The sequence below is a fragment of the Ochlerotatus camptorhynchus genome, unplaced genomic scaffold, assembly GCF_037179485.1.
Source record: "Ochlerotatus camptorhynchus isolate MF236.1 unplaced genomic scaffold, CSIRO-AGI_Acam_v1.1 ptg000234l, whole genome shotgun sequence".
Lineage (NCBI taxonomy): Eukaryota > Metazoa > Arthropoda > Insecta > Diptera > Culicidae > Ochlerotatus > Ochlerotatus camptorhynchus.
Genome location: NW_027040724.1, coordinates 721,991 through 747,061, shown reverse-complemented (window position 1 = coordinate 747,061; position 25,071 = coordinate 721,991). Strand labels below are relative to the sequence as shown.

The following is a 25,071-nucleotide window of genomic DNA, read 5'->3' as shown; positions in this document are numbered from 1 at the left end:
TTCCCTATGAACTAATGTTCCGTATTCTGCTGCTCTATTTGCTAATAATAATTATTGTCCCCTTTTCGAACCAGGTAGTATCAGATCCAAATCAATGGGAATATATTTGCAGCCGGTGCAAATCTTTATTGGAGCAGTGTGTTGAATTTCGTACGACTTGCATCAATAATGATGTCGTGTTCCGCAAAATGTTGACCAGTTCGAACCATGTTGAAGACAGTAAAGCAGAACAACAGACGCCAGTAGTTGAATTTGTCAAACTGGAACCAGAAAACCATGTTGCATCCTATGTGGACGAAACAGAACTTGATCCGGTTGATTCAGGAAAGCATGCTGACGATGTCAATGGAGCATTGGAAAATAATCATAAGTTGCCACAGAACGTCGATGAACTCCCTGTAACAAGGAAAAGAAAATCAAAGACAAACAACGACGATGGCACAAATCCTCCCAAACTTAAGAAAAAGTATCAACGGTCGCGCAAGGACGCCCGGAAGGTTCAATGTCAGCAGTGTGGCAATATGGTGGCACACTACAACCTGAAGAGTCACCAGGAGATACACAATCCCAATCGACGGAAACTGTGCTGCCCGCACTGTCCCAAAGAGTACACGCAGACCAAGCAGTTGAAGCAGCACATCAATGCGATTCACACGCACGAAATTCAGTACACCTGCGATCAATGTGGGAAATCATACCTCAGACGGAACTCACTGAACGAACACTATATGGCATCGCACACCGGCGAGAAACGGTAATATTGCCAAAGTTAGCTTCGTTATTTGAAATTAATTCAATTGAACTGTGCTCTCAGGTATGCATGCATGATTTGTGGGGAAAGATTTGCTAGAGCAGGGCTGCGGACTCATCATCAAAGAAAGGTTCATTCAACGGCTCGACCATTTGCTTGTGAATACTGCGATAAAGCTTTCAAGTTTAAGTATGTTCCTCCAAATCTGTAGGCTGGATATTTTCAACTAATGTACCTTATTGTAGGAGTGATTTGACTATTCACACCCGCACTCATACCGGAGAGAAGCCATTCAAGTGTGACATTTGCGGCAAAACCTTCAACAAAAGCTACAACGTTGTGATACATAAAAAATCTCATCAGAATGGCAGAAATCTTCCTACTGTCAATGCACCTTGCAGTTTTCCAGTCTAGCAGGTAAGGTGTTTATGTTAATAAACTAGCCTGTTGGTTTTTAAAAATACTGAATTTGCGATGCGATGACCCAACCTTTTTTTTAACAAATATTTTCTGAAGCATATCAATAATTGTGAGCGGTCTTTTCAAGTAAACGGCGCAAGTTCAAGCGGCCGTTACTCTACAGATGGAGGATTTTTGCCTCGCCTTCATATAGCCTTGCTTATAATTGACCTGATGGGAAGGGTAGGCAAAGATAAGCATAGGAATGGGAAAGGAAATGGAAACAAGCCACAGTGGGGTGAACGGTTTAGAAAAAAAGACACAAAAAAGCGTACTAATAAATCAGGCCAAAAGTTCTTTATATACGATTTTTGTCAGTTTTGAAATGGCCATGGTTTTGAACTTTTGGACATTTTGAGATATTTGTGGTTATATTTTTTTTGATTTTTTTTCTCAAAATAAATTAAAAGCAATTTTTTGCTTGTTTTTCCCAGGAAAATTTTAATTTTCTCTACAAATTTGTCTCCGACGTTACCTCGATCACAAATGCCGTTTGCGTGCTTAAATTTTTTGAAAAATTTCAAGGACGCCATTTTGAAAATTTTACAAAAATGTGAATCATTGCTCATAACAAACAATTACCCAAAATTTCATACAACTTGGAGAACGTCGTTTTTTGCCTGGAACTGCTCTATACGAACCCTAAGTCAATTCATTTGTTATGAACAATTAGGAATTTAAGGCTAAAGTACAGGATGCTCATTATGCCCCACTTGTTCTCTTTGTCCTTCCTTCCCTTAATAATGTTATAAATACTGTTATGTTCCATAGTTAACATAGATCTTCGCTCGTTGAAAAGAACTAAGAAGGCTGCTCTCAGAAGATTTACTAAACTCCGCACACTGCCGCTGAAATGCTACTATGTCAGACTCAACCACGAGTATAAGCGGTTAAGTCGTCTCTGTTTTCAACGCTGTCAAAGAATGATTCAACGGTGGCTAAAATCACACCCGAAATCCTTCTGGAACTTCGTAAACGAGCAACGCAGGGAAGTCGGCTTACCCTCTTCCATGATTTTTAATGGTGAAACTGCTGGCAACCTGTTCTCAGCTAAATTTGCCACGAAATTGCGATCGCTAGGCTTGACAGGCTAGGGAAATCTTTTGAGATGGTTTCGTTCATACCTCACGGAGCGCCAATTGACAGTAACTTTGGGTACTTGTCGCTCAGCAAGCTTCTGCGCTAAGTCCGGTATACCTCAAGGTAGCCATCTGAGACTATTGGTATTTATCCTTTACTTCGACGACGTTCACCATATTATCACAGAGCCACGATTATCGTTTGCAGACGATCTGAAAGTTTTCTGCGCATCCGCTCACTCGCCGACTGCCGTTCTCTCCAAAATCAGATTGACATCTTTGCTGACTGGTGTAGTCTAAACCGACTGGTCCATCTGGATAAGAACTCCACAACCGTGAAGGATCTCCAGACGACACGCACACTGTTCCACATCGTAGTGAAGTAGGAGCGGTATAAGCCCAAGGTCTGGAACAACAGGCAGCTTGCTAGTGTTAGCAGTAAAATATTGTAAACATTGCTGAGCAAGCGAATACCGATGTCACGGAAGCACAACATTCCATACTGCGATTAGCAGACGTGTCGTCACAGAAAACAGCTGTTTCGTGTAAAAAGCTAAACATTGCGATGAAATACGACCACTACTAGACATTTTCACATTTCACTAATACCAATAAGCCGGTAGGGCCAGACCTTGTATAATTGACATCGGTATAAGCCGACTCACCGTGGCGTCACTCAGTGCTCGAACTGCCTATTGTTCGGGCACGGCACCAGGAACTGCCGCATGGCCAGCCGCTGCATCAAATGCGGCAAAAACCACAAGATCTACGACTGCGACAGTATCAAGGAAGCCGCTCCCACATGCGCCAACTGCGGTGCCGCCCACAAGGCCACGAGTAAGGCCTGTCCGAAGCGGGCCGAATACGCCGAGATCCGGAAGAAGGCCTCGTCCAACAACCAGCCCGGTCGCAAGAAGGTTCGGGAAAAGAACGCGCAGAACTTTCCTCCGTTATCACCGGTCCAACCACGGCCAATTACAGTGTTGCCGCCGCTCCCGCTCAACCAACAGTTGGCTGCTGCCCAGTCGGCTGCTGCCCAGTCGGCTGCCGCTGCAGTACCCGGTCAAGCCTCCGGGCCATCGACGGATTCCACTTCTACGGGATTGGCCGGTACAACCGGCGAAGCTACAGACAATTCTCCGCTGTCAATGGATGAGATCGTCACACTGCTGGCCCAGGCCATCATCATCAAGCGCACCTGCGCTACAAGAACACAACAGCTCCAAGCTATCATCTCCTTCGTCGCTAATTATGGACCGTGAAGCCATAGAGATCGCCAACTGGAACGCTCGCTCCGTAGGGGCGAAAAACATTGAGCTTGCAGACTTCCTCCGCAAGCACGACATCGACGTGGGCCTTCTCACCGAGACCCACCTCAAGACCGGTGACAGTTTCTGGCTGCCCGACCACAGAATTGTCCGGCTTGATCGCACCAGGGCGGTGTCGCGGTCATCATCAAGAAAGGCATCAAGTACTGCACCCTACCCCACTACCGCACTTCCATCATCGAGGCCGTCGGCGTAGAGGTGGAAACATCGACCGGAAACGTCCGTTCTCAGCATGGTCTCTATTCCGTCTGGTTTCCGGACGAACCAACCTTCACATCACCGGCGGGCAACCCATGGACGCTGGACCTGTTCTTGGCAAACACCGGATTATCCAAGCCGGTTGCCGTCAACGACCTGAGTTCGGACCACCAGCCGGTGCTGACCGAGCTGGGCTCCCTTGCACCGTGCCTGCGGAAGGACTACAATCGAGTCAACTGGGTCCAGTTTCTGCGCGTGGTCGACCGCCACATCGACGACAACCCATCGCTCGACACAGTGGAGGACATCGACCGGGCCCTGGAGGGTCTCCATCAAGCCATATCCGTGACTGACGAAGAGTGCGTTCGACGAGTTCCTGTGAGGGGTAAGTTTCAAGCAATTGATTCCCACACCAAACTCTTGATTCGGCTCAGAAATGTTCGTAGACGCCAGTTTCAGTGGTCTGGGGATCTGCAGCGTAAATACGAAATGGTCGATCTGAATCGGCAGATCGCTTCCAGAATGGTCTCAATCCGGAACGAGAGTTTCGGGCGGCTCGTTCAGAACCTGGACAACCGTTCCAGACCATTCTGAAAGGTTGCCAAGGTGCTGAAGTCTCACCCCAAGCCCATTCCACCACTTAGAGTCAATGACGAAAGGCTTATCACCAACGAAGAGAAGGCCAATGCGATTGGGGAGCACATTGCCCAGTCGCATTTGCTTGGCTCCACAATCCCAAGTCCACTTGAGAACCAGGTTACGCAGTGCGTCCAGACGTTAGATGCCCCTCCTTGTGCCGTCCCTCCAGATGAACGGATTACAGAGGAACAAATTTGCTCAGCGCTGAAATATAGTAAGAACATGAAGGCTCCCGGGTTTGACGGAATATTCAACCTAGCGTTGAAAAATCTCAGCCCGAGGGTGCACTCGCTGCTGGCTGCCATCCTCAACAGATGCTTGAAGCTGCACTACTTTCCAAGCATCTGGAAGGTGGCAAAAATCATCCCGATCCGCAAACCTGGGAAAGACCCTTCACTACCGTCAAGCTACAGACCGATTAGCCTGCTCTCAGTGCTGACATTCTTCTTCCGGAACAGTTCGGGTTCCGTAAGGGGCATCCCACCAATCATCAGCTAGTGCGGGTGATGAATAACATCCGAAGTAACAAAGCTGTATCCAAGTCCACAGCCATGGCCTTGTTAGACTCCGGAAAGGCGTGTGACAATGTCTGGCACGACGGACTTATATACAAGCTTTGTAACTCCAACTTTCCACCATACCTTGTGAAAATCACCCGTAACTACCTCCAGCAAAGGTCGTTCAGGGTGTCGTTGAATAGTTCCCTTTCGGGACAATTTCCGATCCCAGCAGGTGTTCCGCAAGGGATTCTGCTGGGACCACTGCTTTACAGCATCTACACGTCGGACATCCCTCCTCTAGGAGACGGTTGCGTGTTCTTTCTGTTCGCAGATGACACCGCGATAGCCGTCAAGGGTAGGATGCCTCGTGAAATTACGAACAAGCTCCAACGATGCCTTGACACCTTTACTGATTATGCCACCACGTGGAAAATCAAAATCAACGCCTCGAAAACCCAAGCGATCATGTTCCTTCACAGACAATCGCCAAAAGTTAAACCGTCTCCCTCCTGTACCGTAATAATGGATGGTACAAGGGTTGAGTGGTCCGCTGATGTTACTTATCTCGGGATGTTGTTCGATGAGAAGGTCCTGTTCCGCTCGCACATAGAGAAAACCTTACACACAAGCCAAAAATCTATTACAATTAATGTTAGTTCCGTTTCCTATCATCCTCTGTTCATGAACATCGCAACGAATGTTAGAGATTGATAATGCAAGCGATGTAATGGTTTTTTGTCTTTTTTATTTCGTGTCTATCTACGCTTTTGGCTATACCAGTAAGCTTGTAGAACGACGCACATTGTAAAACATTGTAGAACGACACACACACTTGCCTCGAATCTCTCCAGCAGAAAAAGCATACGAAGTCGAGTATGCGAGAAAATTAGCACTTCATGTTTGCTTTTAGGCTATCCATATTCAGAAGCATGGAGAGAGCAGTAGAGAAAGCACAGGTCTGTTAATCGCAACGTTCGTGGTTCGAGTCCAGTCGGCAATCTGATTCCTATTTTTTTTCGACATAACTAATTTACCTCACTAATACACTCTACATTTTTCGGTCTCCAATTTTCTTGCATTGGACCGCAGCTAGGTATATCGCATCCTCGGTTCATGCGGTCTCCACTAACATCCTCTGATGATGAATCCCACATAATTTTAAGCGAATCTTACATCCCCCGGTTGGGTGTAGTTAAGTGCTCCGCCTTGGTTAGGTGTTTGTATCCGCTGCCGCAGATCCCGCCTCTCAAGGCAAAACAAACTGGCTGTCTACAAACAGATCATAGCCCCCGCGATCTTCTATGCCGCTCCGGTGTGGGAATCGTGCGCTCAGACCCACAGGAACAAAATCCACTAGTAGTAGTAGTAGTAGTAGTAGTAGTAGTAGTATTGAGTAGTTTCTCTTCAAATTTTAAAAACAAAACGAACCAATCCCACCAAGGTGGTCGACCGTGTACCAAGTCTAGGACAAATTCTGTAAAACAAATTTTGAATTTTGCCCATACCTAAAGATGAAAAAAGCAATTAAATCACTTAGAAAAATGTATATGGTAATCATCCAAGTTGAGTTGAAATAAAGATCATTTAAAGTTTTACAGTCAAAGTTTTTTTTTAAAAAAAGACTGAACACCCGTACTAGCTGATGATTTGTGGAGTGCCCCTTCCTGAACCCGAACTGTTCCGGTAGGAGAATGTTGTGTCATTTTCAACGTTGGTAATGGATCAATGAAAATGCTGAGGTTTTGACAGAACTATGCTGTGGCTACCACAGTATTTTACATTTGATCGTCCATATACAATAGCGCCAAAAGCATGCTATGGTGGGTTCGAAACTTGACCATCTAAGGCTATGAACCATTTGCCGAGTTAAATTTAACTCGTGGTTAAAAGTGACATTTCGAAAGTTATTTCTTATGTTCGAAAATCCCCGTGCTGTCGATCGACCGGTTTTCGAGCCACGGTCGTCAAAATTTAACTTCTTGTCTGTCAGAAATAACCATGCTCGGATAGCAGGGTTAATCGATAACTATCCATCTGTCAAATTTTAACCAAAAGTTAAAAAAATCCACCAAATGGTTCAGAGCCTAAATTGATCAATTAATTATATGATTTGAGTAGTAGCTATACTGAAGATCCGAGAGATGTCGCCCCTTCAGTGGTAGGAAAATCTTTTTTTGCAGTATGGAGAATATCAGAAAATCCACGACTTGTGAATAAACATGGTTTCACAGAAGGAAACAAATAAACGAGTGTTTACCTTATCACCATAGTAATGTACTCGTGCAATTTTTGTGCATCTAAAACTGCCCATAAAGACGATAATGAATAAAAACTGAAAACTTTCATGCATTTCCAAATGGTTTCCTACCATTCCCATACATTCGAAAGTGAGTGGCCCTCTGGATGTGGATGATGTCAAAAACAACATCACATGATTAATTGTGACGAAAGGCAAATAGACATGTGTGCACAAGCATCTCTGTCCTTTTTAAATGAAATTAATTTTCCCTTCAAGGAATGCCTCTACGACAAAACGATGCAAACGAATGCCCTTACGACGTTCGAGTGCAAAACATGCCACTCAGTTCAAATTGCCTAAATTCGGTGTACGAATAAAGTTCCATCGTGTAGGTTAGGTGAGCATGATGGATATCCAAAATAGATTTCGGTGAATGGAAAAAAAACCACTAGCAGCTACTAAACGAAACAAAAGACGATAATTTATGGAACATTCTCCCAAAGGTTCCCGGAATCGTCTAAATTACATACAACGCACCACAGCAGGACCAAGTATTCACTTCCACTCCAACGACGACATTGATGACGAGTGAGCGTGTGAGTGGGTGGCTCAAAATTGGTTTGCTCCTTCCCTTTGATGCAAAAGAGCCTAGGATCAAGAGCCAGGACAAAAAATATGCACGTACGTATACCGGAAAATCAGACGAAGCAGAGATAATGACCAAACCAGTGACGGCAGAAAATAAATATGAGAATGTCGGAAATGGCAAAAACAGATCCTGCCATGGACAAAAAAAAAACACATCTCGGATTACAATATCCCTTGAGGAAAAACACAAAAGTTGCGGAAACAAATTTATAATTTCCATACCATACCAAGAGTACCAAGAGGGGGTGGACTATCTAGGGCAGAGAGTTTTGTGGTCAAGTGTGACTCGGTTGAGCGTTAGCCAAACGCCCGGGGTAAGGTCCTAGGTATTAAACTTTATGTCCTGCAATGCAGCCATAAGTATAAGGGTAAAGAAAAACACAATTTATTACGCTAAATGGTGCTCATCCTCCTCGCTAGAGCTGCCTATACTGCCACTGTTCGCATAACAGTCCCATGGCATGTGGAATTTCTATTAACATGACACTGTTATGCGAATAGCGGAAGTATAGGGATCGGATGATTTCTAAGCACCATTGCATTGCATTATGTTCGTAGCGTAATGTTTAGCATTAAGGAGACAACGATGCGTCTGAGATATGTTTCTTGGAAAACGTTTGAGGACACTTTCTTTGCCGCTGCGGTCGTCCCGATGGCGCCAGAGTGGTATGAAACGTAAACGGAAACTGGAGTAGGATTCCGAGAGATGAGCATCAATCCGATTATTTTTCAAGCATTACTCACTAATAGCGCAGTAACCGTGTTCATATTTTTTGGGGAATAGAAAAGTAATTCAAACAGGTTATCATATTATGAAAAGGTCACTCGCCTATATTCTCAAAAGTATTCAATTGCATAACGTAATGATCAGACAGGAAGATAGCAACATCTCCTAATCGTTTTGACACGTGTGCGCGTGAGCTGTATGGCTTGAGTTTATTGAAATTTAAACCAATTTGAAGGTCAACAATATTGATTAGGGGTGACAATCGCTTAGTGTGGTGTTATGCGGAAGAGGAATTATAATTATTTCTATCAATGAAACTTGTATGACACTCGATGGACGAATGTCTATTATAGCTGACATCTACATCGAATGAAGCAGTTGCTTTCATTGGACTCAGTTCTGAGCCAATTTCTTTCATTTCTGATTTTCTACTGAATAGTTAGTGGCCTAATTTATCTCTCTTCCGGCATGCATGCTACACCGTGTAGTGGGTGTTTCATTCGCAATGGGCAGCATCAACAATCCCTCCTGCGCCTCCGTGACTAAATGAAATGTTGCGGTAAGGTCACCACACACCGGTTATCTTTTTTTATTAACTCCAAACAGGCAAATGTCAATTTCAATGGAAGCTCTCACGCGATATTAACAGAGATATTTCTGTCACTATCACCGGATGAGAAAACGACGATAGAGATTTATTTCAAAATCTCATCGATTTTTTTTGTCATGACAGAACGTGACAGTGTCGTTAACATCGCTATTAATAGCCCAATTATTAATATTAATGTTACTTGTACCACGGAAATCTTAAAAATATATACACTCTGTCGATTACATACTGTTGCTTGCCTAAGGTCATCTAAATTAGTTAGAAATGGTGATGTCAAAGCCGAATGACAATTATTCTCATGAATGCTAGATCATAGGAAAATGACATGATAGGTAGTTTCGTCTCGTGATAGTGAGAGGACCTATTTTCTCATTGTCACATGACGGTCGTGATATTTACCAGCTCTGACTCCAACATATCACATGTGCTAGGAGAGGTGTGCTATGGTACCTACTAGTGCTCACCTGTTTCGCTTGATTTATACCATTCAAAATTACTTTTACAATTTGGATTTTTTTCACGTAATTGTAAACGAATGAATTGACATTTTTGCATAAATTACTTCAAAATTTTCCGTAATAATAAATTTATCTCTGATCTAAAAGTTTCGTGAAATTCCGTACCATTCCGTCTTATACCGCATACCCTTACTGCAATCGATTGCTCTTGAATTACACCATTTCGGTCATTTATAATGCAATATGTCTCACGTTTCATTTCACACTAGGTATTATTGTTACATTGAAGCAGGGATGGCCATGAGCAGACTCACATTAAGAATACCTCGGCAAATGAAAACGTGCCTCCGAGCACGAAAATTTGGAACGAACATCAACAATCATGTTCACGGCTGAGATGTTTTCATTTTTTTGCGCGAATTTTTCCACCAAAATATTGTTTGTTGTTTACTTTTCTTTTTAGTTTTTGTAGTTACAATCTCACTGGAAGCCACGAGGGAAGCCATTCATGAAATCGTGCGTCGTGCTTCGTTCGTATGAATAACTATGTAAACAAGATCGTTACTGCTGATGGTCAACCATGTGACTCACCTGAATTTTGAATTGCTATAGGATAAAGAATGTCACAAAGCAAATATGCTGATAAGGACAGTAGCAGCTTACGGTCTCGATGACTAAATTTAGTTACGAACCTAATCTGGCGCATTTAAATGCTAAACAACCGATTAAAATAATTCGGTCAGATGTTTCCTTCCGAGAATTTACAAGAGGTCACAGTGACAATGTAAACCTTAATGATGACCGGCAAATGACGCTCACAGATCCGTTTTCGTATGGTCGTCTCCCATTAAGAAAAAAAGAATAAAGAATGGTTGATGCAATATGGCCCTTCTTCTGGACAATGCTCTACTGCATCCGTATCTAAGTGGCAGCAACAGCAGCAGTTGCCGTCTTCTTGAATTTCCCGAAATACACTGTGGGTGATGCCTCGCAAAAAAAAAAGAACGAATTTGAAACCTTTATGTCTTCTTTAGAATTTCTGCCCTTCCTTTGCTAACTCCAAGGTTGCAAATGCTCATTTCGCATAAAAACATGTTTTTCGGAATAATTAAATCAAGAAGAGGTTGCAAAGTACGCGTTTGACTCATAAAATCTGTAAATTTTGCTTTCTAAGAGTAACAATCAGCGATTTTATGATCGCTGCGTGAGGGAAAATTGATTATGTCGCTGATTGTGACTCTCAGGAAGCGAAAATAACAGGTTTTTTTGACACACATACTTTGCTGATCGGAGATGAACCAGCCTGCGACTGAAAATCTTCTTAATAAAGAAAAAAAAAAAGAAAAGAAAATAAAACATACTTTGCAACCTCTACTTGCATCGTACTTATAAACATACTTTTTTTATAATTTCGAAAAGCAGCATTTTAGCTGTAATGAGCATTTCCAAGTCTGCCTATTTGTTTATTTGTTATGGTTGCATCAACAGACTAGAAATAGTCCCAATGATGTGTTGTAAAAAATACAGATTATACAGACGACATACATATACTACAGTTACTACAGTTACAAACGAAAATAACTTGGAAAGCATTGTCAAGTTACTAAAAATTTATAAGTCTTAAATTTTACACTTAGCTGTTGGGTATCAAGCGCCTTCGGTCAGCAAAAAAGGCAGAGAATCTTCGACGAAGCATATTCCGTGTCAAGTGGAAATCGAACATCGACGCTACTCGGTTGAACACTAGCTGCAAGCCGTAAATAGCGCTCCCTATGCTATAATTAGTTCGAAGAAGTGGAAGTCTCAGCATAAGACTGTTGCGTAGTGATCGAGGTTGAACATTAATGTTCACTTGTTGCAGAATTGCTTCGCAGTCAATTCTTCCTTGCAGAGTATCGGCGACGGTTAAGGCTCTGAAAACATCTCTTCGGATACGTAAGGGCTCGATATTGATCAATTGGCAGCGATTCTCGTAGCTTGGAAGACGAAGTGGGTATCTCCAAGGCAGCTTACGGAGCGCGAAGCGAAGAAAACGTCGTTGAACAGATTCAATTCGCTCGGCCCCATTATTGTAGTTCGGGCTCCAGACAGCAGAGCAGTATTCCAACGTAGATCGTACGAGAGAGCAATAGAGCGATTTCAAGCAGTAAATGTCCGTGAAGTTCTTAGTAATCTTGAAGACAAAGCCAAGCGTTCTGGACGCTTTGTCGACGACATACGATATATGGTGTGAGTATGTCAGCTTTGAGTCTAGAAAAACGCCTAAGTCTTTCACGCAGTGCACCCGTTCGATAGTCGTGCCTAGTAGTTTGTAGTTGAAAATAATCGGTTGTTTCTTGCGTGAGAAAGTAATAACTGTACACTTAGCTGGGTTGACCACCAGTCGGTTTAGACTACACCAGTCAGCAAAGATGTCAATCTGATTTTGGAGAGAACGGCAGTCGGCGAGTGAGCTGATGCGCAGAAAAACTTTCAGATCGTCTGCAAACGGTAATCGTGGCTCTGTGATAACATGGTGAACGTCGTCGAAGTAGAGGAGAAATACCAATGGTCCCAGATGGCTGCCCTGAGGTATACCGGACTTTGCGCAGAAGCTTGCTGAGCGACAAGTACCCAAAGTTACTGTCAATTGGCGCTCCGTGAGGTATGAACGAAACCATCTCAAAAGATTTCCACCGATCCCTAGTCTATCAAGCTTAGCGATCGCAATTTCGTGGTTCAGCTTATCGAAGGCTGCCGTAAGATCTGTGTAGATAACGTCCGTTTGGGTCCGAGCAATCAAACTGTCTGTGATGTAAGACGTTAGGCACAGCAGGTTCGTAGTTGTGGAACGCCCAGTTATGAATCCGTGTTGATCTGTACTTAGATATTGCCTGCAATGCGCATTTAGGGACTCTATGACAACCAATTCAAAAAGTTTTGATACAGCACTCAGCGATGTGATTCCTCGGTAGTTGTTTACGTCGCGTTTGCTTCCCTTTTTATGAACAGGAAACATATCCGCAGTCTTCCAGCAAGACGGAAAGATGCCGCTGGAAAGAGAGAGCTGGAATATGCGGCGCAGTGGATCTAAAAGACAAGTGATGTTCTTTTTAAGAATAATCGACGGAACACCATCGGGTCCAGCCTTAGTTGAAGTCTTAAGTTTAGATGCTGCTCAAGAAATCGTATCTGTAGTGGCTTCGACCATGCTGAGCGTTTGGTTGATCAAAGGAACATTACTGGCCGCGGAAGTAATGATATTAGCGGAGAGTTGCTCGGCTACAAACACACTAGCAAATTTGGCTGAGAACAGGTTGCAAATGTCTTGTTGATTTCCAGCAGTTTCACCATTAAAAATCATGGAAGAGGGTAAGCCGACTTCCCTGCGTTGCTCATTTACGAAGTTCCAGAAGGATTTCGGGTGTGATTTTAGCCGCCGTTGAATCCTCCTTTGATAGCGTTGAAAACAGAGACGACTTAACCGCTTATACTCGTGGTTGAGTCTGACATAGTAGCATTTCAGTGGCAGTGTGCGGAGTTTGGTAAATCTTCTGAGAGCAGCCTTCTTAGTTCTTTTCAACGAGCGAAGATCTTTCGTCATCCACGGGACGCGAGAGTCGATATGGATGATCTTTTTGGAAACGTGTCTGTCAATGACATATGCCAAGACGTGAGAAAAGGTTTGTGCAGCAATGTTGACGTCTACAGGATCTAGAATATGCTCCCAATCTAGATTAGACAGCACATGGACGATACTGCAATGGTCAGCTCTACGGAAGTCATATGACACAACGTTTGGAGTGCTGGTGAAATCATGGACAATATTATTTTCGATCACGATAACTAAAGCAGGGTGATGATGCACTACCTTGACTAAAGGTTCGGGTGCCGTGGAGAGGAAAGGAGCTGTATCACGAGCACTCACAAAGCAGAGATCCAGGGTGCGGTTGTTTTCATTCAACAGGCCATTGATTTGTGACAGAATTGCGGTACTATAACTGTCCAGGAGCTGGATGGTTCCTACGTGGAAAGATGAACGCTCGTGATCAGGACAAAAGAAACCACTATGGGTTGGAGTCCATGCAATGTCCGGTAGGTTAAAATCGCCAAGAACAATAACTTCGTCGGAAGGGCCTGCTTTGTCTGAAGCGGCCAAGACGGATCGACAATGTGCATCAATAAGCTCCAAGTCACGGGTTCGATCTGGAGGAATGTACACTGCACAGAGAAGCAATTGACGATCACCAAGTTGAATAGCCACCCACATTTGTTCAACCCTGTTCCAGGAATCGTCCTCGATAACTTCTGCTTTCAGCTTGGAATTAACTGCGATAAGGACGCCTCCCCAGTAGTTTTCCTACTATTATTCGTGTTTCGATCGCAGCGAAATATTTCGTAGCCAGCACCAAAGACATAGTTTGAAATGGTTCGATAATTGAGCCATGTTTCGGTCAAAACTAAAATGTCGTAGCAGTGATCCATGACGGCCAGATGATAATCTTCCACGAGGCCGTTCATACCACCAACGTTCTGATAGTAAATCGTTATGTCCGACCTCCGCTGTTCGGGAACAACGGAAGGTTCAGCGTGTAGTTGCATTTGGGAGCTGGTAGATGTCACTTGACGGAGGAAGGATGTTCGAGTAGGGTCGCTGGAAACCAAGATATTTTCAGGCGATAATATATTCGTCGGTTGATCATACTTGCCAATAACAGGAATGTGGAAGACCCCTTCTCCCATCTCAAACGCAGGGCCGGGACGACTGCTGGTTGCTGGCAGGAGGGGCTCGACTGCGATGAGTGGAATAGGGGCTTCCTCAGGGCGGACGGCAAGAATGCGTCCCGGAGTGCAGTTGACTGTGGTGGCTCCATGTTGCCGACTGGCAGATGTTTGAGGTGAGTTGAAGGCACTGGAATTATGATCATCATCAGGCAGTGAAAGTTCGCTAGTAAGTGTGTACTTGCCTAATATACCAAGCTGGGAGACCCTCAATCCACATCTAAACTCAGGGCCAGGACGACTTGGATGAACGCTGGCTGCAATAGGCGCGACTGATTTAGAGGAACTGGGGACTCCCAAAATGCTTTCTACGTTGCGTCCTGGTTGAGAAGTAATTTGCCTCAATAGATTTTCAGAGGGCATCACCGAAAATTCGCTTTGGACCGGGGTCAGAATAACCTGAGTATGGGAGAACTCATCACGCAACGATAAACTTAAATCACAGAGGTACTTGCCTATGCAAGCATGGTGGAAGACCCCCTTTCCACCACCAACTACAGGGCCGAGACGACTATGTTGAACGAAGGCGGCGGTAGGCGGGACTGTGTTGGGGCGATCGGGGGCTTCCATCAGACTTTCTACGGTGCGTCTCGGGGGCATTGTTGATTTGTCAGATGAGGGGATTAAGGGGTGACTGTTATACTGGGTGTACCTAAAGGGGCTGGCATATCGAGAGGTGCTGGTGTCCCAAACGGTGTGCCCGTTGGAGAGCCACCCGGAATAGTCTCTGGAACAGCAGGGAGTGCTTGGATATCAGGAGGTAGCCACACATTGTTTTTCGCCTGAGTATCCTCGAATTCTCTGTATACAATCCCCTGTGGCCAAGTTTCAGGGTTCAAAGCGTTCTCTTTTAGTTTCATTGGAATGCCGACCTTGTAGGAGATGAAGTTCATCGATAGTGGGTCGGTGCCTTTTTTCACTAAAGAGACGACTTTAACTGGTTCAGTCGTTCGCAGTCCATCACGAACAAGTTTCTCAACCACATCTCTCTTAACACTGGGGTGAAAGCGGGAAAGGTAAACCCAAAACAGGCTTGATGGAGCATTGACAGCGAGCGTATCGCTAGTTCCAATGACTCTTGTTCCAGTAGTCGGTTTAGTCGGTGTTTCCGTATCACCTCGACGGCGTTTTGAGGGGCGATCATGATTCGGTCTAGCAGATGTACCTGGGGTAGCAGCATTAACTATGTGAGTGAGTTGAGCGACCTGATTGTTGTTTTTGGCCATTTCGGTTTTCAGCTCGGATAAGCCGGTCAGCTGACTACCTATCACCGTCGAAATTACGTTACCGAGGGATGAAACAGTGTTTCTGAATCGGGCGTACTTCATCAACTTGCTACATTCATCACACATCCAGAACAAATTGATTTTCTCGCGAAGAATCCTGACGAACGGCAAGTTCAAATTAATGCATCTCACATGATACACTTGGTCGCAGAACCCCATACATTCGATGTGGTCTTCGTCCGGTTTCACTGTTTTGGCACAGCGGTCGCACGCACTTGTACTGGTCATTTCGTTGAACGGAATTAATGCCCTATACGCGTAAAATGCCCAATAAGCAGATTACTAAATCCAGATGTAGGTGGCGCGTCGAATGTTAGACGAACGATCGAAAGGTGGTTTTTGCAACACCACTAGCACAACAAACAGAAAATTCTATGGATGACTGGCAATTTCACAACACCAAATATACGGTAAAACTAAATAAAGTCAACACGAATCAACTGATTTCCACTTTCAACGTAAATTCACAAAACTAGAGTTTACAGAGGTACACGAATAACTTCAGTGAAGTGACTTTGAATGGACTAAAACAAACAGAAACCGGCTGCGAATGAGCAGTGTTACTATCAAAACAAACTTCAATAACATTCTGCCTATAGGAATCTCAAATGCTTGTCTATCAGTCAGATCTATTAACAAATGAGCAATTTGTTCGAAAAATTGCTTTCATATTTCCGAAAAACATTTTTCATCTGAAATGAGTACTTGCCACCTTGAACTCACGGAGCATTAATTCCTCGATCTTTTGTTCACGAACAGTTGCACATTTGGGTCATTTTAACAAACAATTATCCCATTCCCATATTATATTGCCCGGCATGGGCAACGATGGCATGAAATGTACTGTTGTGTGTGTGGGCAAGGACTGACCTTTATGCAGCAATGTGGAAAGGTAAACCGAAAATCTATTAAAAGACTGGGTCGTTACCTTAGCTGCTGTAGTGTGAATGTTGTCGTTGGTTGCCAAGTGCGCGATGTAAAAGGACCTGAATTGCTGGGTGGGCATATGCTGCCATATTAATGAATCGTTCGCCATGGCAGCAGCCGACAAGCGGCACCATCAAGACAAAACATGAGATCCATTGGTTAGCTTTTGCCGAATGTATTTATGTAGAGAGGATTGGCTGATTGTCGGAAAATTAAATCAAATTATAGGAAGGCAGCAGCCGTCAGCCAGTTCCTATTATACACCCTCACTTCGCTCGATCGAAAGTGCTTTTTGTGCTTTCGTTGTACGTCCATGATGGATGATTGAAATTTCACATGATTCCATACCTATGGGATGCGTAAAATTGTTTCTTAATTCGATTAGGTTTTTTTTTTCGAGTTTCAGTTAACAGGTATATTTCAAGACACACAATTGAAATAAATACCATAGAGCAAAAAAAAAAATTGCATTTTGTATCCATGACAGATACGTATTTCGACTACAATATGCAGTCTTATAGAGGAGATAATACGAATGCAGACTGTACATTGTAATCGAAATACGTACACCTGTGTTCAATATAATAGCAGCGCATGCCGATTTCCATACAAAATGGTCAACTTTGACAAGTTGTACCTTTGTTCTCTTAAGATCAATTGAGCTGAAAGTTCGCCTCAGAACTACAAATATGTTCAATTTTACGATTACAAAATACCAAATTTTCGGAAGCACCTGCCGAAAACTGAAACACTAGGTACAATTGTTCAAAACAATAACAGTACTAATAATTTGCATTTCAGTTCAATTTTGAGATTTTCTACATTTACACATTTACATTTCTCAAAATTCTAACAATCCCCACCCAATTAACAAATTTACATGTAGTACATAAAAATTCAAATAAAAAACTGCTATTATTTTGAACAATTTTACCTAAATGTCTCACTTTTCAAGTTAACAAAGTTACATCATGTCAAAGTTGACCATTCTGTATGGAAATCGGCATGCGCCTCCCGGACGATTGTTGTCATCGTCGTGTTTGTGCGTTGAGGTTGTGTTTCAGAAATGCAATCGAAGTGTGCCGTGGCCGCTATTAGACGCGTGGGTTTTCGGTCGCTGGAGTTTTTGGTTCTGATTTCAGCATTGGTCGCGAGTTGATTCGGCCGGTGAGGAGCTGGCGTCGCGAGTGATTGGTGATGGAAAGTGGATGCAGTCCTTTTTTTCTCTGCTGAGATCCCTCTAGTTGGAGCAGCTAGAGTGTATTTCGTGGTTGATGGGGTTTGCTCTGCTGTGTGCCTGTGTGAGAACCGAAAGGCGAGAGTGCTGTTTTTAACACCGGTTGAAGAAGTAGCGGCAGCATATCTATTGGAGCTCTTCGAAATCATCGTGATGTCATGGATTCCTTTGCAACATATCGGGTGAGATCTTTCCTTTATTTTTCTCGTAATCCCATTTTATTGCAAGTCATGTTAGTTATACATCACACTTAACACTTTACATTTACATCCTTACATTATTGGTAATTAGAGATAAAAATGTATATTTGCTTAATATAACCTTGAAATTTCAGTGTTACATTTTGTTTCTTTCATGTAATTATCGTAAATAATAGTTATTCAATAATAGATAGTTCATCCATATATTCGTACTTTGACGCGAAGCACTGTGGATTGTGAGATGCTCGATGACCCTGGAGGGATCGATTTTGCTTACTGAGCAGAAAATCATGGATTTAACCCCAAACTCTTTCACAGCACAATAAATCGCCACCATCATTTGTATATTTGATATTGAACATTAACCTCGGTAACTATTTGCATATCAAGCGAAAACGTAGTCCTGCATTGTCGCGAAGCGTTATGGTTCTGAGATGCTCGATGACCCTGGAGGGATCGTTTTTGCTTACTGAGTAGAAAATCATGGGTTTTTCTCCCAAGCTCTCCGTCATGACTCTTAAAATTCATGAGCACTAAACAAAATGAATATGTTCTTTCGATAGCCGGCTATCGATAGATTAAATAAACAACAAATAAACAATACATACTTCTGGTTGCATCGCCAGCTTGAGGTGAATCCTAACCGAATACCCTACCCAACCCTCCAACTCCGTAGCGCTTATGAGGGTGTCTAAGTCGGTGGCCTCTCGTTAAGTAAGTACTACACCAACATTTCCTTCCCTATCCCTAGTTATGGTAAAGATGGGTGTGGTCGGGAATAGCGACCAATGTTTACTCCCCAGCATTATTCCTGAAAGTAGTCTAACTGAGAATTTCAGAAGAGACGTGAGTGTCGCTAGTATCCAATCTACGAAGTATATCATAACAACGCTAACGCTAACGCTATAACCTTGAAACTTCAGTGTTACATCCACTTGATATTGTGAGCTGAGGAAACATAGAGCATACAGCGATATTGTGAATTCAGATCGGTAGCTCAAATTGATCTTGCTATTAAGTGGAGCTGCATACAAGACAAGATCTTTGAAGGGATGGTGGCTACCTTACATACAGACATACATACATACAAATCAGCATGCGCTGCTATTATATTGAACACAACTGTATACATCTGTCCTGGATAAAAATTCGAAATGGAATTAACTGGAAAATAAAAGACCTTTTTTTTTTACTCTTATGAGTATTCCACAAACAACCCAATTTCATAACTTTAAACATTATTTCCAAAGAGCTACTATACCTTAGGTATTAGTAGGGTAGATGTACTAGTCATGGCATGGCTGAAGATTGTACACACAACTTTATGTTAATCATAAAATAAAGTTCGGGATCTTTAATGTCGATGTAAAAAAAGGGGAATTTCATTGAGTTCATCACGTAAAAAAAAAAACAAAAAAAAAAGCGCTGATGAGTTTTGCACAAAGTGGTAAAAATGCTTATTTTTTAACACAAATCCCATCAATGTCTGTAATTTTTTTAAATATACCATTACCAATGTTCTTATTATTATTTACTATCTTTGAATAATTAAAAATAAATGATATTGCTTTTGATAACGGATTTTCATCTACTTTTTTCACGTTGTGAAGGTTTTGAGATATTTAGTATTTGGATTCAACTTGGAATAAGTCTTAGTTAATTTCAATTATATGTTAGATAAACTCGAAAGGTTTTCTCTCACACTAAACGTCTAGAGTTCTTATCTCATCCGCAGACAATTCGCAATTGATTTAAAATGTGCTAAAGTGACCATAATAAAAAAAATCTCCATATGCCTTAAGTGTGATGAACCAATTCCTGGTGCTTGACGGGTTGTGTTTAGAAGCCTTATAGGGTCAGTGAGCAAGTTATGGCACTAGTGTTCCAGTTTTGGCCCTAGTGTCTAAATCACATTTTAAATAAATGTTCATTATTTTATTTGTGTTGATTTTTAATAATTCGTTTATTCGCCAAGGCTCATTTGCGTTAGCTTCACGGGGCCGAATTTCAATTTTTGATTAACAAACTTTTCTTAAAACTACTGTTGGTGGGCCGATTACTCGCGGCTTTCTCGAGATTAGAGGTAATAATTGGTGGAAGTGGAGTTAAGGACAAAGAACACGAGGGTGTATTTGAGATTTTCTCTTCATCACCGATTTTTGTTGTCTTCGACGATCATATGAGGGAGATGCCCTAGTGGTTGGGCAAGTGCTATGACAAAGAACAGACTATGGTGGAACACCGATGGGGGGCTGACGCTTCAACTCAATTCGATCCGTTTCAAAAACTCATAGGGGAAATGGCTTTAATGTTGGCCTATTCAATCAATTTTATCTAGATGAACGCGTAATTGGGACGGTACTAATGTATATTTTTGGTCACTGTTGAAAATTTAGTTGATTGCTGAATTTATGTACGGGCCCAAATTAGGGACAATTAAGCCGACATTACATCCATTTCCCCTACATAAAATTCATGTATTCGAGATCCCGGCTCGCTAAGACATCTCAAACGGGTATCGCGGAATTGTTTTCCTCGGGCCCTGAGGGATGTGGATAACTCAGATCTGGCAACACGGTGTAAGGTACATGACCTAAAACATGCTCGATATCGTGATAACCACTGCCACATTCCAGCATTCAGCAGACATCCTATGTATGAGAATGAACCAGGGGTCTTCCAAGCCACCACTACAGGCAAGTATGCATTCAATATCGAAAATTATATACCTGATACGTCCGACGTTTCCAGTCAACCTCTTCACGATCGTCTTTCATCATCTGTACCAATCGTTGCGGATACGGGATGCACACCTGCAATCCTCATGGAAGCCCCTAATCCCCTCATCACAGTCTAGCCCCTCTTCTGCCAGCGTTCAGCAGTCATCCCGGTCCTGTGTATGAGAATGGAGAAGGGGTCTTCCAAACCGTCATCGCAGGCAAGTATACACACATTTGGTATACTTCTCCTCCAGTAATGTCCATCGCTTCTAGCTGCCACACTCCAACCGAAGCTATTCAAATTGTTGAAACATCTCTGACTGAAGCTGTTGCACCTAGCGTCGTCTCACCCAGCATGTCAACATACCGTCTAGCGTCGCATCTCGAAGTGCCCATCACAGTGAAGTGTGTTTCCGATCGCATGTTTTCTGTGTACTACCAGAATGTCAGGGGTTTGCGCACAGAAATTGCTCAGCTGCGTTTGCTGTTGTCCAGTTGTGATTATGACGTACTTGTCTTTACGAAAACATGGCTCCGTGCAGATATTGATAGCTGTGAAATCTCGTCTGATACTTTTTTTTCCGTTGTGATCGCAATGAATTGACGAGTTGCCATTTGCTGGAGTGCTGATTGCGGTTAAAAGCACGCTGGAGTGTGAATTTGTTTCGATGGCTAACTGTAATGAACTTGAACAAATCGCAGTTTGCATAAAGTCACAACTTCGTTCGCTTTACGTAGTTGCTATCTACCTCCCACCTAATTCGAATACCGAGTCATATACTGCTCATGCTAATGCAGTACAACTTGTTGCAGATCGTCTATCGGAGTCTGACATAATCTTGTCGGTTGGCGATTTTAATCTTCCTAATTTGCGATGGCATCTTGACGAGGCCATTAATGGATTCATTTCTTCGAATGTCTCTACTGATACTGAGATGAACTTTACAGAAGCAATGTTTGCCAACGGCTTGAGGCAGATTAACAGTTTCGTCAACACCAATGGCAGACTGTTGGACCTTGTCTTTTCCGCTGTTACCTGTAGATAACCATCACACACCAGTCATTTTACTACTTGACAAGAGTGACGCACCAGTACTACTTGACGATCATGATCAATGTTTCAAATTTGACTATTTGGCATGCGACTTTGACTTGTTGAACTGTATTTTTATGGATATTGAGTGGGAACGATTATGATCAGATGCTATCGATATCGATATCTGTTCGATCGATATCTGTTTTCAAATCGATATCTGTAAACGATATCTGTTCGAATCGAATCGATATCTGTTTTCAACCAACCGTGGTGGACTTCTGAGCTACGGTAACTTTGTGACAATGTACGTAAGATGCGCAACCGATATTTCCTTATAAAAAATGGGCCCGACAAAGCTAGACTCCGTGAGCTTGAGTTGGAGTACAAAGTCATTATTTCTGCAACACATGAAACCTATTTGCTTAGTATTCAGTCAACCGTCAAGCAAAATACTTCACGCTTCTGGGACTTCATCAAGAAACGGAAAGCTGGAAACGGAATCCCTGGCTCGGTCAACTTCGATGGAAATAAATTCTCGTTCAAGCTCAGAAGCAGCCAATTTCTTTGCAACTTTCTTCGAGAGCGTGTTTAAAGGGTGTCCACGATGAAATTGCCACACACAAAATTGATTCGCAAAATTCGAGTTTTCATCCGATTGCCATCAAATTTTCAGGGATTGAGAAATAACTATTAAACTTCATTTTACCATTTTACTCGTATTTTATTTACAGTCCATACGCAAATGCCCGCACCTTGGCCTTAACCCCGGCCATAAGATTCTGCACAACCTGTGAATCAACCGTTTTTTGCATGTAAACCCATACTTTCTTCAGTTCCTCGACTGTCTTCACTACCTTAGGTCGTTTAAGAAGGTGCTGCTTCATAATCGCCCAGTACTTCTCGATGAGGCGGAGCTCCGGAGTGTTGGGAGGGTTGAACATTTTCGGCACGAAATTGACCTTATTGTCCGCATACCACTTCAGCACGTCCTTGGAGTAGTGGCATGAGGCCAAATCCGGCCAGAAGATTGTTGGGACGTTGTGGGCCTTCAGGAGAGGAAGCAGCCGCTTCTGGAGGCACTCTTTTATGTACACCTGTCCGTTCATCGTGTCCTGGGTCACGAAAGGTGCACTCCGCTTCCCGCACGTGCAGATGGCTTGCCAAACCAGGAATTTCTTCGCAAATTTGGACATCTTCTGAGTGCGGACATGCTCCGGAACGCTGAACTTATCCTTGGCCGTGAAAAACAGGTTGCCGGGGATCTGTTTGAAGTCGGCCTTCACATATGTTTCGTCGTCCATGATGCAGCATTCAACTTTCGTCAGCATGTTGAGGTACAACTTCCTGGCACGGGCTTTGGCGGACTTGTTCTGCTTCTCGTCGCGATTAGGGGCCTTTTGTACCTTGAACGTTCGAAGCCCAGCCTTAGTTTTGGCCTTCTGGACAAAACTTCGGCTTAGGTGCAGCTTCTTAGCCACATCCCTAACGGAGGCGTTCGGATTTCGGTTGAAGGCCCCAACTACGCGGTTCTGATTTTTGGTGTTGTACGGAATACTTTTTCCTTCACTTCTGGGCTTCCGATCGGTGGTCAACCGTTCCTCGAACCGCTTAATCACTCGCGACACCGTGGAATTCGCGATTCCCAACGTTTTAGCGATGGAACGATGCGAGAGATCCTTGTTCTCGTGATGAATGCGCAAGATTTTATCACGCACGAGCTGTTCTTTCGACTCCATTTCCGCGAGTTTTGATCACAGGACTTTAAAACTTGCAGGATGTAAATAATGCACTATGAACTAAATCCACCCAAATTTTCATTAAATTCTACCCAACGGTTAAAAAGTTAGAGCAATTTCATAGTGTGGCAATTTCATCGTGGACACCCTTTAGTAAAGCATCGCCCGTTCAACGTCAAAAGTGTTTTGAGCAGATACCGTCCCATAACATTAATCTACCGTGTATACAGTTTTCTCCAGACGAAGTTCAGAAAGCCCTCGATGAGCTTGATTCAACGAAAGGACCCGGAATAGACAGCTTGCCTCCTGTGTTTTTGAAGAACTGTGCCGCTCCGCTGGTGACGCCCATCGCTGCTGTTTTCAACCGTTCGCTCCAAGACAGAACGTTCCCAAATGCATGGAAAACGACGTCTATAGTACCTATCCATAAATCCGGAAGCTGCAAGTGTTTCATCAATTATCGATGTGTATCCATACTTTGTAGTCTCAGTAAAGTATTTGAGGAACTGATCCACACAGTTTTGTACAGAGCTACTGCACCGATCATCTTCAACAGTCAGCACGGCTTTATGGAGCATCGAACTTAAGGTGTTATGTATTAGCGATATCACGTAACTTAGAATCGAAGGAACAAGTGGATTCGGTTTATGTTGATTTCGCGAAAGCTTTTGATACAGTACCGCACAATCTCATCGCTGACAAAATGAACCACATTGGATTTCCGCCATGGATCACTGAATGGCTCTATTCATACCTGCCTAATCACAATGCTTTCGAGATGGTGAATTCCGCCCGCTCCAGGACTTTCAACATACCATCTGGCGTACCACAAGGCTCGGTCCTCTTGTTTTTATCATTTATGTTAATGACCTGTGTGACATGCTCTCATCATCCAAACTTTCTTTTGCCGATGATCTAAAATTTTTCCGTGCGATTGTTTCTCCCACTGACTGTGTCGCAGTGCAAGAAGATATACATCGTGTGATAGTCTGATGCGGTAACAACGGCATGCGCGTAAACAGCAAAAAGTGTAAAGTAATATCCTTGACTCGTTGCAACAACGTTATTCACCATCAATATTACATGGGGCCGGATCCTCTAGAACGTGCAAATTCCATCTGTGATCTAGGTATTGCATTCGAAGCTAAGGTTTAACGAACACATAAACATCGTAACTGCTAAAGCATATACTGTGATTGGTTTTATTCGTCGTCATGCTTCTGGTTTCACCGATGTTTATTGTCTCAAGACGCTATTCTGCTCGCTGGTTCGCAGCATTTTAGAATATGTTTCCCCGGTTTGGTCTCCATTTTACGTTACACATATCCTTGCGGTTGAAAGGATTCAGAAAAGTTTTATAAAGTTTGTCTTGCGTCAGCTCCCCTGGAATGATCCAATCAATCTTCCAAGTTATCCCGACCGATGCAAGCTGATGGATTTGGAATCCCTCTCTGCCAGGCGTGTTAAATTGCAACGACTGGTTATCTTCGACCTTATAACAGGCAACGTGGACTGTCTCGAACTCCTGGAAC

General features: G+C 43.1%; 1 protein-coding gene across 2 annotated transcripts in view; it reads left to right on the top strand.

The window, feature by feature from the left end:
- The window catches only part of LOC135704347 (zinc finger protein 62 homolog), a 41,621-nt gene that overhangs the window by 183 nt on the left and 16,367 nt on the right, over positions 1-25,071 (top strand). The window contains exons 2-4 of one of the 2 annotated variants that reach the window (XM_065225786.1): positions 75-754; positions 815-940; positions 997-1,168. In XM_065225786.1, coding sequence (XP_065081858.1) covers positions 75-754; positions 815-940; positions 997-1,165 — 975 coding nt within the window. In that variant the 3' untranslated portion in view covers positions 1,166-1,168. Of the gene's footprint in view, positions 1-74; positions 755-814; positions 941-996; positions 1,207-25,071 lie in introns of those variants that run through there. The other variant, XM_065225785.1, reaches the window with a different exon arrangement.